Consider the following 14903-nt stretch of genomic DNA (forward strand, 5'->3'; position numbering starts at 1 on the left):
ATTTGATGGAGAGTTCTCCCCAAAAGGAAAAGGTCTTCCTCCTCAAGAAATTAAGGTTAAATCTACACCACTATATAACCCCCAAAACCCTTTCTCACAAAGGTACGCACAATTTCTCTAAAGCTTATACTCTCTAGTATTGTTGGAACTCTCTAGTATTATTGGAGCTCTCTTCTGACTTAACATCAGAGAGTCTTTAGCCGGTTCCCTATTGGTGTCCTTTGATTGGTTCTTCTATTTTATTCTTTAAGTGCACCCATTAACACGTGTGTGGACGATCAACTCACTGACGATTTTTATGCATCATCATTATTGAACCATATACAGCTAAGGAATGCAATTATTGTACCATGTTATGCATCTTATACTTCATAATTATGAGACTCCGTTACTAAAAACTTCTATTATCAATATGTAATTTCTTTGGTTTTCATGACTAAACATTATTATTATTATTATTATTATTATTATTATAATATGGAGCCTATATATAATGCTATTCTGACTATAGTAAATTGACAAGATGGGGAATCTTAAGAAGGTACTTTCATGGATATGTCCAACTTATTAAACAGCTTACAGGTACTTTTCCATTGAGTTGTAGGCCACATGTGAATTCTATAATTAATCTCAACCTACTTTTGTGACTAGGGGCTTGTATTGATTAGGAAAAGTGTGTTGATTGGAACACCTCTACTAGTACAACTTCTTGCAAGAAGAAGAGAAGAGTAAGGAAATAAATGAGCTAGGAGAAGTGGAGAACTAGGGATATGAATGTGTGATGTAATTTGGAATTGGTTCTTGCTGGTCTCCTATATTTCTTTTCTTATTTTGAGAGAGAGAACAAATATATTACTTGATTTCAAAAAATATATGACATCACATTGAATATTTCAACTTACTAGGGATATACTTTTATTTATATTAATATTAATTTTGTTATTGATAGCGTGTTTCTAAGCAAGGATAACATTATTAGAAAAAACACATCTTGTAAAATAGAGTTTTTATGAAAAGCAAAAATTATGGTAGCTGATTAAATTAATTCAAAACAAATAATTAGCTACTTTCAAGTTGGGCTTTAGTTCAATGGCAAGTGTTTTCAACCACAAGTTATAGGTCGTGAGTTGGAGTGTATGGTTTGACCTAAATGAGCCGGCTCAACAATAGTTGCAATTGATGCAACTGCCTAAGGCCCACAAGTAAAAGAAGACCTCCACTTGTAAAAAAAAAAACTATTTATACATATATATTTATAATATTTATCTATATATTTTAATTACAAAAAAAAAATTAAATACTTTTATTGGTAAATAAAATGCATTAAACAGGTTCCGTTGTATCCTAGTATGCAGAAGATTTTTATTTTTTATTTTTTTATACAATATAGAATTTCTAGACTAGCTTAATCTAAGTGTATATGTGTGTGAAGTTTTCTCCTGGAGACTTGAATCCCAATCCTTACCCCCCACACCCCACAAATATTTATACTTGTGGAGTGACCACAACACGAAGAGTGCGCAGTGGTAAAATGCATAAGATTAAAAAATGAAAAAAAAAATAGTCAAACTTCAACTAACAAAATTAAATTTTAGGAGACAAATTCATTAACTCATTTTTAAAATATGCTAAAATCAAAATTAATAATAATACAACGTAATTGTCTTGAAATATACTAAAACAAAGATTATAAATTCCTACAACGAAAGAAAAAACCTCTCATCTCTCTATTTCTTTGCCTCTTTATCTATATTCTTATCTTTCTTTTCTTTATCTTGATTCTTGGTCTTTTTATGTAAGCTCAGTCATTTTTTGTAAAAGCTTGAAATCATTCTTTGTTGACTGCCCTTCGTAGTAGATTCAAGATTGAAGAGGGACGGTGTGGACGACATAGCATAGGTAACCCCTCTGCTTTTTATTCAAGATTGAAGAGTATTCAATTTAAATATTTTAAATTATATTGTTTTAATCTGCTTGATTGATAACCTGATACGTAACACACTAGGCTTGCTCTCTTGCACAGTTCATTGCCCACAGCACTGCACTCTGAGCACATGCTGCTTCTGACCAGCCATTAGCCATACGCCCATAATGCAGCCCATAATGCACTATTCGCATTTCATTGCTAGACCCCGCACACCCACACTCACACTCAATGTATAGGCATGTACCCACTATATCTTTTATCTTTTTTTTTTTTTTAATGCAAACGTTTATTTTATCAATTATTATAAGTTATCACACCAATTAATAATTTGATGTATATCATATCAACTCATTTGTATTACTTTGTAAAAAAAAAAAAAAAAACTCATTTGCTAATTTATTGAACTATGTAATAATATAATTTTATTTGTGCATGTTTAGCCTTTAAAGTATAAAGTGGCCACGCCTTTAGAAAAATAGCAATAATAAGGTTTTATTATTCTATACCTTAAATTTTATTTTTAGTTAAATATTCATTTTTAATTATAAATTGTGTTTTATTTATCTAGAAATATTTTCTCATTATAAATGTCTAATAGATTTTAAATAAACATAAAAAAATTCAATAAATATTATTTAATTAATATTTAAATATAAAAAATGTCCTGCTTAAAATTTTTGCCTAAGACCCTCAAAGTTGTTGAGTCGACCTGGATCTAATTTACTAAAAGTTTTAGTAATTTTTTTTAAGAGAGAAAAGTTTTAGTAATTAGTAGTAGAATTTTAATCGAAATAATATTTTAAACTTTTCAAACTTTGGTAATAAAGTTTCAAATAGAATAAGTTATCTTAATAATGTTAATTTACTTATAGTGAACCATAACGCGAAAGTATATCATTCCACGTGTAGTGCTTATTTTAAATCACATGATATTTTAACATTTAGCATACTGTAGGACCATATGTTTAAGTAATATCAAGTTATATATTATGTAACTTTACCCTCAAATTCCTAGGCTAATCTTTTTACCTATAATTTTGAATTTCAAAACATATTTAAAATTATAATTTTATATATGAAATAGTTATTATATTATGTCATCTTGAGATTATGCAAATGTATAAACTAATTTTTTTTTTCCTCCTTCTCCTTGCATTTGTTTTTGTTTTTAACAACAACAACAACATATACTCTTATTTAAAAAAAGAAATGTTAAGAAATACCTTAAGAACATTGATTTAAAAATTATTTTTAAAAATATTTTATAAAAAAATAATTAATTTTACTGACAGTTTTTTTTTAGTTTTAATCTCGTTAAAATGATGTCATAACTTTCTTAATTAATATGATTTATTAATAATTACTGGCATAACTTGCAAAGCTTACTCTTGCCACGTAGACTGAAGCACACAGGATTGCCATGACAGAGCGTTTTGATTGATGAATTAGCGAATATGCCGAACACTCTGCACTTCTGCAGTCTGCACTGACCAATTTCTATGCAAACATTAATGGAAAAAAAAATCCAAAACAATCTAATAATAAGTAGTTTGACCTGTGATAATTAGTTAATTAGACCTTATGCTTTTAACGATGTTAGCTTATGTCTCACACTTTCATTAAACTCTTCTAATTGTCTTACTCCATTTCTGTTTGTTAATTAGTCCGGATAATGTTTTCCTTAATTTCTTGTGTTTAAGACTGTGGAAGAACTTGATCAAACAGAAATAATTTTTTTTGTTCACAAGATAAAAGTAAAACACATTGTTTGGGTTTTAAAATGTTATACACCTATAAAGGACCAAAAATCAGTTTCAAATACAACATAAACCTCTCAAATGATAAAGATGTATATATTAAAATGTCACTAAAGTTTCCAAAATAACCAAAAAACATTTTATATATATGGGGGTTGAACTGTAAATGTCTTTATTAAAAAGACTATAAAAATATCAGTTGAACTACAACTTTTACAAACCGCTTGGCAAATATGGATGTGAGTTTTAATTGGTATTAGTATTGGTATATTAATGAAAAAAAAAAATATATATATATATATATAGGGTTTTATTAAAAGCATAGAAATATAATTTAATTTGAAGGTGTCCTTTTTCAACATTAATTTATAATGATGCTAACTGCATCCTAAATTATACGACATGTAGTTCTCAGTGCCATTCTGAGCACTTGATCCAATTGAACTTTAGCGGAGAATGTGAAATTAGTCAACATAAAATGAATTGGACTCTGATAGGTCAACAGGTGGGTCATTATTTGTTTGACTCTATACAACATAGGGATTAGGGTTTTTTTTTTCTTCCTTTTCCGTGGTTAATTTGTGATTTCAAACTCAAATTTGACTTGAGATTGAGTGACGAGCAGGGGCGGCGCCATCTCATGGCCAGAACGCCTTGACTTGAAAAAAAAATTATACATAATAATTTAAAATTTTATATTTATTTATTTTTAAAAAAATTTAGAAACACTCTAAATTTTTTTTTTATATCAATAAAATTAAATTTTGATTCATAATTTAAAAATTTTAACAACAGTTCATGATAGTTCAAAATTTGGTCGGAGTTAAATGTCTTTATGAATGTCTTCCTGGGACCACTACATTTGTTGGTGGTGGCCTTGGTCCAAGTTGTCATGATGTCTTTTTTTTTTTTTTTTTCCTTTTCTATCAATAAATTTTTCTACCGTTTATCTTAAAAAAAAATATATATATATATATATATATATATATATATATATATATATATATATATATATATATGTACGGGTCTTTTAAGCAAAAAAAAAAATCACATACTTTTATATTCTTTTAAGCTTATACTACGATTTTACTTTTAATTTTTGCTTTACTTGACACACTGTTATTGTACAACTACTTTTCCTCAAAAACATTATAATATATATTATACAACTAATTGGTCAAAGTCACGTAAATTTAACTTTTTTCATTGTACAACTACTTTTCTTTTTTCTTTTTCCAATAATTTTAATTAGAAAAAAATAGTAGTTTTAGATAATTAAGTGACTAAACTTAAAAAGTTGCTTAATTTTTATATAACATCAATTTTTAGTTAATTAAGTAAAATTTTATGTATTTGTGTATTTTTTTTATTGTTGTTGTTGTTGTTGCCAATATATAAATTTTTCTTTTTATTAAATTGTGTAATTTATTCTTCTTAAAGAACGCCCTAGAAAAAATTTCTAGAGCTGCCACTGGACTGACCAATGTTATTTAACACAATTGTAAAATGTGCCATTCGAGTGGAGATTGGACTATATTTTGGATCTTGCTAGAACTCAATTTATGGTGTGAAACTGTGATCATATATGACCATAGGCGGTGCAACATCAATTTATTTTACCTTTTATTAATTATAAATGACCACAACCATGCTTCATGCAAAGCAGGTACAAGTGCTTATAGCACAAAGATACAAGCACTTCACAGCAAGGCAGATCACCAATTTTGAGGTTACTTAATTTTTTTTTCAGCCATCGCAACAAAAGTAGATAGAATAGAAGTAACTATTTACTCAATACCAGTCACACCGCACCACGCACCAGCACAGTAAATGGAAGACATTAATGTTTAACAACCGCTCAATTGAAAAACATAAATGCACCCCAACTACATCAAATTTAATCTTCTAGTATAAGTATAGCTATACTGTGTCTGAGCTTACACATCCCACAAGTCACAATTGTCTTCTTTATCTAAATTTCTCTCATTGTTCTTTTATTATCTTTTTTTTTTTTTCTTCAATCAACCATGGCAGCTGTGGTTGGGAAAAAGTGTGAAACAAAGAATGTGAAAATCACCACCAAATCCCATGTCATGCCCAACAAGAAACTAGGAAGAAGAGAATGTCAATTGGTGACATTTGATCTTCCATACCTAGCTTTTTACTACAACCAAAAGCTGTTGTTTTACAAAGGAAATGACTTTGGGGACATGGTTGGGAAATTGAAAGATGGGTTAGGTCTGGTTTTGGAAGAGTTCTATCAACTGGCTGGGAGGCTAGGCAAAGATGAGGAGGGAGTTTTCAAGGTTGAGTTTGATGATGAAATGGACGGTGTGGAAGTTGTGGAAGCAATAGCTGAGGGGATCGAAATTGCTGATCTGATGGTCGAGGAGGGTGCTAGCACTTTGAAGGAATTGACACCCTACAATGAAATCTTGAACTTGGAGGGGCTCCATAGGCCTCTTTTGTCTGTGCAGGTAATACTTTGGATTTCATGCATAACATCTTTTTAAGCAATCTGAAAATAAATTGATCATTGTTTTCTAACTAATGGAATACAAATCAAAATCATCTATGAGTGATTTACAATTTTACACATAACATATTAACAATTATGTACATAATAGGAATAAGAGTTGTATGCATATGTATAAAGTGGTACACCGACAATATTTTGCATTCCAATTAGTGAAGTAGATGGTGGTTTATGGTCTTGATTGTGAGATCAACACAATTGTTTAGGGCCACCAAGTGCATTGAAAAGAAATCGCTTCTCTCTTTTTTTCCCCACAAATAAATAATGATAGAGATGTTACACGCATGTACATATTTATGAATTTAGCCATAGCTTGTCAGTGGATATGACAACCGATTTATGGCCATTAATTATGCCCCTCTAAAAGGAAGAAAACAGGGCTACTTACACAACCGTTTTAATCTTCACTTTGCTTAAAATGGTTACTAGAGTCTAGAGCATAGGACCATGAAATATCGTACATTTTCAACTATGATTTGGAGGTTTGTTTTTTTCTTTTTAACTATGAGATTTTTGTTTTCTAAACAAAATAAAAGAAGAGAAACTCTGCTAATATTTCCACGAAATTCCATGACTTAATTGGTGCATGCTGTTCCTCCCTGGTTATTTACTAAAAAACCGATAGAACCAAAGCCAAATTTTTTTAGACTTTACTGCAGAGAGCCTGAGACTGCAGTCAATATTTTGAAACTCTGTTCGCTGATGAAAAGATAAAGGAATCTAAAACAAGCTACTATTTTTTCACATGATATCCTTGTTTCACTTCTTTGTAATGGGTTTTCTTTTCTATCTTTCTTTCTCTCTTTTTTTTTTGGCTAAAAAAAAACTATAAATTAATAACCTTTCTATTTTCTATTGCTAAATTCATAAATAAACTATTATTACATTTACATTTTCGCCTACTGCCTATCAATTCCTCCACTCAAATACAACCTTAGTGTAACTTTGGAAAATTTATAAAACCACCCCCCCCCCCCCCCCCAAAAAAAAAAAAAAGAAGCCCCTCCAAGTTCTGATTCTGCCTCTAATGAAGAAAAAAAAATTATTTTGATCCTGTCATGCATGTCCCATACAAATTTAAAGTACAAAAACATTAATATTTCCGGCAATCCAAACAGAATTGCTAGGAAATTGTCACTCAATTAGGGTTTTCTTGGACCCCATTTATGGGGATTGCTTGTCATAAATATGTTGTCAGTTTGATCTCCATCCATCGCTGAAAATTTTTATCATATATGTACCTAGTTTTTTACCATATACTAAATGCAACCCATATGACATAGAAGAACGTAGATCATATATCAGATAAATGCATTCTTTTACTCACACTACATATTTCTGAACCATGATATAATGATTAGTGCTATCCGTAGTGATATCTTCCTAGGGCTCGTTCACAAAATTTTCACCCGTGTGGGATCAATGATGGACTGCCCCCTTCTTGATAATCATTCACATTTTGAAATTATTATTAGTAGTTCTGCTGCTCTGAGTTATTTTTTTTCCTTTCTTTTTTTCTTGGGCACTATTTTATGGTAAAGATTTGCTCTTATTCTTAGGGGAGAGCATGATTTTCCTTATTCATAAGTCTCACAAACATATGATGATATGAATGTATGTTTTACAACGTTCTCAGAAGAATGAAGTAAGCATAATTTTCATTAATGGATGAAATTGAAAATGTGCAAAGAATTTCAGATTTAAGTAAAAAGAAATGTACCAAAGCACTGTTGAGTAATGAGACAACCAAAAAGTGATCTAAGGATTGGTATGTAAACACAACTTCTATTTCAGCTACCTACCTGTCACGAGTCACACAGATCAATTATATTTATATCTCGTGGGGCCAGTTAATTTTTTGTTTTTTGGTTGGGAGTTAAATGTCATCTTCCTTTATAAAAGAGCCTTATACTTTAGTGATTTTTTTTTTAACCTTTCTTATAAGGAGAAATGGAGAATCAAGATTAAATTTTTCTTTCTCACTTGTTGTAACAATTATAAATTATAGTAAAAATTAAAAAAGTTTCCAATGCATACAAGGAAATTAGGAAATTAAAGGATTGCATTGCAAAATCAAACTTTTTTTTAAGAAACAAACACACATAAAAGAGAAGGAAAGGGAAAGGGGTTTGCAAAATCAAACTTAATTAGGTGAAATTTGATACTGTGGTTGAGCCAAAATAGTGTTAGCCTATTATAGGTCCAAGTGTACAATACGTACTGTTGAGAATAAGTATTATTACTAGAATAACTTAATTATTTATATTTATTTGTTTGGTTTTGCATGTGGAGTAAAACTCAAAATTAATAATTGTATAATACAATATTGATAATAAATAATATCATAGAAATAATAAACACATATAATTCACAATTATAATTAGTCTCATTTCTATTTCCATGTTTATTTTTAGTTGTAATTCATTTATATAAATTTATAACATTTCTAAAATAAAACTTTCTATATTATACCAATATAAGCTGATAGAAAGTTAAAAACTTTAATCAATATCTCCAATTAATGTGTTTGATTATAGATAATTAGAGATACTGAGTAAAATGTTTTATTTTACATGAAAGAAGAGATGACTATTGTAAGGGACAACTTTTTAATAGGACTCTTGTTTGTCCATATTGAGAAAAGTAAAATAATAGTAAAAATTAAAGAAATGGGATATATTAAGGGTTTGTTTGAGATCGATTATTTTGTTGAAATTGAAAATTTTTTACTGAAAGTACTAAAAATAAAAATAAAAATTAGTTGAAATAGTATAATGAGATTTATAAATAGTATCAAAAAGTATAATATGACTCATAAATAGTACATAAAATAAAACTAAATAATAAAATAAATTGACAAAATTAATCTACCAAACCGACAATAAGGATGAACATGTAGATGAGAATTGACAAAATTAATCGTACCAAACCAACAGTAAAGATGAATATGCAGATGAGAATTGAGATATCCTAGGTTGGAATGACAAGATGGGAGTATCTTTTATAACTAGACACATGGTTAGGCGGGTTTGTCTGTTGGTGAGTGAAGAACATAAGGGGCCCAATCCATAAATAACAAGTATGCAAGCACCTAGTGTTATTTATATATATAATAAAATATTTGAAGTTGAAATAAGATGGGCCTAATTCTATCGTGTTTGTGTGTGTATACATATATAAAACCAATCAAAAATTTTAAGGGATTTTTTTTTACTGTATTGCTTTCATAAGTTTTCAAGATTGTTTACATTAAAATTATTTTTAAAATAAAGATTTTTTTCCCAAAGATGTCAAAAATTAAATACTCCGCAAACAATATGAAATTGAGCAGGCAACATCTTCCCACTTTCGTTTGTAGTCATTCATGGTCAGATCTATCTTTGCTTTACATTTTCATCTTCAATACAATTTTTTTAAATAATTTTTTCATAATTATTAAAATGATATATTATAATTTATGCATGGTAAAAATTATCAAGAATTAACTCATGTCAAAGTAATATTTATTTTAATAATAACAACTTGATAAAAAATATTATGAAGAAAATTGTCACTTTCATTGATTCATCTCATATGCCATCACCATTGATTTTTGCATCTTAAAGGTCATCAACGGTGTTGATGAACCAAATAAAAAAAAAATTACTAAAATTATTGATAATTATTGATTGTATTTTTTTCCATCATGGCCACAGTTAACCAAGCTGAAAGATGGACTCGCAATGGGCTGCGCGTTCAACCACGCGATCCTTGACGGGACTTCCACGTGGCATTTCATGAGCTCATGGGCCGAGCTATGCGGAGGAGCTGTCTCCATCTCGGTCCCACCCTTCCTCGACCGCACCAAATCGCGCAACACGCGCGTGAAGCTCGATCTCACGGCCCCACCGGACCCACTAGCATCAAAATCCAACGGTGAAGCAAAGCCGAGCCCACCACAACTCAGAGAAAAAGTGTTCAAATTCTCGGAATCAGACATCGACAAGATTAAGTCCAAAGTCAACTCCAACCCCCCATCGGACGGCTCAAAACCATTCTCAACATTCCAATCACTCTCTGTCCATATCTGGCGCCATGTAACCCATGCACGTGAACTGAAACCCGAAGACTACACTGTCTTCACTGTCTTCGCCGATTGCCGGAAAAGGGTCCACCCACCGATGCCCGAAAGCTACTTCGGGAACCTAATCCAAGCGGTGTTCACGGTCACGGCTGCCGGGTTGTTATCGGCGAACCCACCGGAGTTCGGAGCTTCAGTGATTCAAAAAGCAATAGAAAACCACAATGCTAAAGCCATTGATGAACGTAACAAGCAGTGGGAGAGTGAGCCTAAGATTTTCCAGTTTAAGGATGCCGGAGTGAACTGCGTGGCGGTCGGGAGCTCGCCGAGGTTTAAGGTTTATGATGTGGATTTTGGGTGGGGAGAGCCTGAGAGTGTGAGGAGTGGATCCAATAATAGGTTTGATGGGATGGTGTATTTGTACCCGGGAAAAAGTGGTGGGATTGATGTGGAGATTAGCTTAGAAGCTCAGACTATGGAGAGGTTGGAGAAAGATAAGGAATTTCTTATGGAGGTTTAACTAGCTAGCCAACTAGCTAGGGGTTGATGGTTTTAGTTTTGAAACACTGAAATCAGAATAGGAGTGATGTGTTGGTATAAGCTAGTATATTGGGATTTGGGATTGTTAAGGGAGTGTATGTATGCATGTGATTGTTCTTCTTGTCTTTGGGCTTTTGTGTTTGGTTTGGGGATTTTGAAGTTGTGGTGGGTAATTAAGTTTATTTAATTGAATGAGTTATTATCACATGTATTAATTGTTATTAATGTGAGCTGAAATATTATCACTTTATAATGGAATTAATGATGAAGATTCAAAGACTCAAAGCTCTGTCAATTTAACGAGTATGATCACTTACAAATTGTGGCTGTCTTGTGCGATTAAATATGATGGGGATCAATTAAGGTTAACCCGTTCTTAGCTGTCGTCCATGACCTGACCGCGTCCAAAGAAAGCAATCTAAGAATGACAGAATGAGTGAACAGTGCTCGTCCATTAACAACAAGAAGATTCTGTTTGAAGGAATTCATCCATGGATGACTAGATACATGGATGAGTGCATGCATAGACGATTGGATTATACTCATGCATAGACGATTGGATTATACTTAATAAATCCTACGAAGAATTCTCCAAAAGTTCCACATAATTAGACCATGACGTATTACTCTTAATACGTGGCAGTGACTCCTCAGACTTTGCTCTACACACCCCATTTTCTCTATTAACCACCCACATCATTCATAATGATAGTGGATCTAAACAAGTAGATCAACTTCTAACTCTCTATAAAAGGAGCAAACTCCATTCATTCAGGGTAAGTTTTTATTATTCACTATTTTCCCTACTCCTGTGTGTTAGAGAGAAAACTGACTTAATTGTTAGAAGGTCTTTGACTGGGTCACACCAATCACCTTTGACAGTTCTTTTTTTCTTTTTAGGACTTATAATCATTATCGTAACCCAAAGTATTTTAGCTTACTGATTTTCACTCATCATCAAAATATATCAATGATGGAGAATCACACAAATCTTGGATCTAGATATGAGAATGAGAGTATGATTGAATATATATCATGATTTCTGATTGGTGAAGATTTGCAATATTGCTATGATAATTAACTTTTTAAAAATCTCCTCTTGCGGACACAAAATGGTCACCTTTTTAGAAATGTGATGCTTGTTTAAGAAATCAACCAAGATAGACAAACAGAGAGAGAAGTCATTGCCAAATACAAATATAACAAATCCTTCAGCCTTTGATGCCAAGGAGTGTTGGCTAATCAAATGATATTTTCTCTCTTTATTAGACTTTAAGGGTAGTTAAAACCTAGTAATTAAGTGGATAGACTTGAAATTTCTAGCTAGGGGCAGAGTATAAGAAAAAAAAAACTCCAAAAAAAACATTCATATAATATTAACAAACTAGCAATAAAAAAATACACAAAATCATTATTTAATCCATTAATACATTAAGATGCAATTATCTAATAATAAAGACAAAAAAACACAAAACACCGTTGATTTTTTTTAAAATAAAATTTGTTATGTTTTGAACTGAGGGTTTACATGGATTTGCATGGATTTGGGCTGAATTGAGCTGGCCCATCCCTATATGTATACTTTATTTGCCTATTGCTTGTGATATAACATTTGGTGAATCATAGTCCTATTTTCTAAGCTATAATTTTTGTCCCATAAATGAATGCCCCTAATCAAATGAGTGTTAAGAGTATAAAGTGAGAGAGAAGGACTGAATAGTTTGTATATTCTGTGTAAATAATAATGTATAATAGAGAGCCTTATATAGGCTAGGTATGTGTGCAGTACAAGTAATATGAGTAAATTACAAGTACAGTATACTAGGCTAAGTCCAATCGGCTAATCTAGTCTAAGCTATACACTAACATCCCCCCTCAAACTCGAGGTGGTAAGGAGGAAGCTAACTGGAGTTTGGATATAAGATCTCAAAGACGACTAGGCTGGTGAGTCTTGGTGAAGATATCAACAGGCTGGTCAGCAAGAAAGAGGGAGAACAACTTGAGATTGCCTTTCTTGAGATACTGGCGAGTGATGTGGCAGTCGATCTCAATGTGCTTGGTGTGTTCATGGAAGACATCATTATGAGTAATGTAAATAGTACTACGATTGTCACAATAAAGAGGAGTGGCGGTGGGTTATGGAGCATCCATGTCAGCCAAGAGCTAGCAAAGCCAGATAAGCTTGCAAGTAATGTCGGCAAGGGCACGATACTCAACCTCAGTATTGGAATGGGAAACCACATCCTGCTTCTTGCTACGCCACGAGACAAGTGAAGTACCCAACAGGAAACAAAAAACCTGTAATGGAGGATCGATCAGTCGGATCACCTGCCCAGTCTGCATCATAATAAGCATAAAACTCGTGAGAAGACCGAGAGGAGTAGTGGAGACCATGATAAAGTATGCCCTTGACATATCGAAGAATCCGAAGAACGGAAGCATAGTGGACAGAACGAGGGGCATCCATGAACTTACTAACCATACCCATGGCATATGAAATATCCGGACGAATAACAATGAGATAGATCAGACTACCAACCAACTAACGATAGCGAGTAGCATCAGATATAGGTTCACCATCCAAGGGTGTGAGTTTTGCATTGTATTCTAAGGGAGTGGAAACAGTCTTGTTGTCGGTGATACTAGCTTTGGAGAGAAGATCAGAAGCATATTTAGCTTGGGAAAGATAGTATCTATTAGAGGATGAGGTAACCTCAAGCCCGAGAAAATAGCTAAGAGTGCCCAGATTTTTCATCTTAAAATGCTGACTAAGGAAATGTTGAAGAGAGCGGATACCTGCAAAATCATCTCTAGTAATAATCATATCATCAACATAAAGAAGAATAAGAGTGATACCAGCAGAGGATCTTCGGACAAAGAGAGCAGTGTCATGAGGACTCGAAGTGAAACCCCGCTGAGCAACAACTGAGTTAAACTTTTCAAACCTAGCTCAAGAAGCCTACTTTAGGCTATAAAGAGCACGACAAAGGCGACAAACTTGACTGTCTGAGTGTGGATAGTCAGGGGTGGTTGCATGTATATTTCTTCTTGGAGGTCTCCATTGAGGAAAGCATTCTTCACATCCATTTGATAAAGAGGTCAACGGCGAACAGCAGCCACAGCAATGAGATATCTGATAGATGTAAGACGAGCAATAGGAGCAAATGTTTCCTCATAGTCAATGCTATACTCCTGAGTAAAGCCCTTAGCAATAAGGCGAGTCTTGTATCGTTGAACAGATCCATTAGCCTTGGTTTTGATCTTGTAAACCCACTTACAAACTACTATAGACTGACCAAGAGGCAAATTAACCATATCCTAAGTATGATTCTTATGAAAGGCATCTAGTTTTTCGTCCATAGCTTACTGCCAAAAAGGGTCAGTATGGGCCTCACGATAGGTATGAGGTTCATAGAGGGTCGAAAGAGTAAAAGAGTAGTTAATCAGTGAGATAAGGGGGAGGAATGGTTACTTGGGTGGAACGACGAAATTTAGGACCAATAGGAGACTCAGGAGAGGGTGGTGCCACGGGATCCAAGACAGGTGGGTCATATGCCGGGGATAGAACTGGAGATGAGTCGTCTGGAGAGGTAGCCGATGTTGAAGAATCCTCCACAAGTTCAGGATAGAGAGGGAGGAGAGATTGGTGAAAATGGGAGACTTTGAGGAAAAGGATGCAAGAAACAGCTAAAGACTCGTAAAAGGACGATGTTCCCAAACTCAACATGACGGGAGACACGAAGGCGATGAGAAATGGGATCATAGCAGGGAAACCCTTTTTGAGATATACCATAACCAAGGAAACAACAGAGACGACCACGAGGTTGGAGCTTTGTTCGTTTATGAGGGGGAAGAGAGACAAAGCAAGCACAACCAAAAACCCGAAGAGAGGAGTAGTTAGGGGTTAGACCATAGAGAAGCTCGAATGGTGATTTGTTGTGTGTAATTGGTGAATGAATACGATAACTGGTGTACACAGCAGTGAGTTCTGCCTCACTCTAAAAGCGCTCAAGAAGAGAGGCAGAAATGAGAAGGGTACGAACAACATCAAGAATGTGATGATGTTTTTGTCATGCACAACCA

The 14903-nt window shown here is 33.1% G+C and overlaps 1 protein-coding gene across 1 annotated transcript; it reads left to right on the forward strand.

Annotated features, from left to right (window-relative positions):
* The first annotated feature begins 5624 nt into the window (after window positions 1-5624).
* Window positions 5625-11105, forward strand: LOC142619785 (BAHD acyltransferase DCR). The gene is made up of 2 exons (XM_075793070.1): window positions 5625-6161; window positions 9916-11105. Exons 1-2 carry the CDS (start codon window positions 5712-5714, stop codon window positions 10798-10800), a joined length of 1335 nt encoding a protein of 444 aa, XP_075649185.1. The 5' UTR covers window positions 5625-5711; the 3' UTR covers window positions 10801-11105.
* Window positions 11106-14903: the final 3798 nt, after the last annotated feature.

The sequence above is a fragment of the Castanea sativa genome, chromosome 12, assembly GCF_040712315.1.
Source record: "Castanea sativa cultivar Marrone di Chiusa Pesio chromosome 12, ASM4071231v1".
Taxonomy (NCBI): domain Eukaryota; kingdom Viridiplantae; phylum Streptophyta; class Magnoliopsida; order Fagales; family Fagaceae; genus Castanea; species Castanea sativa.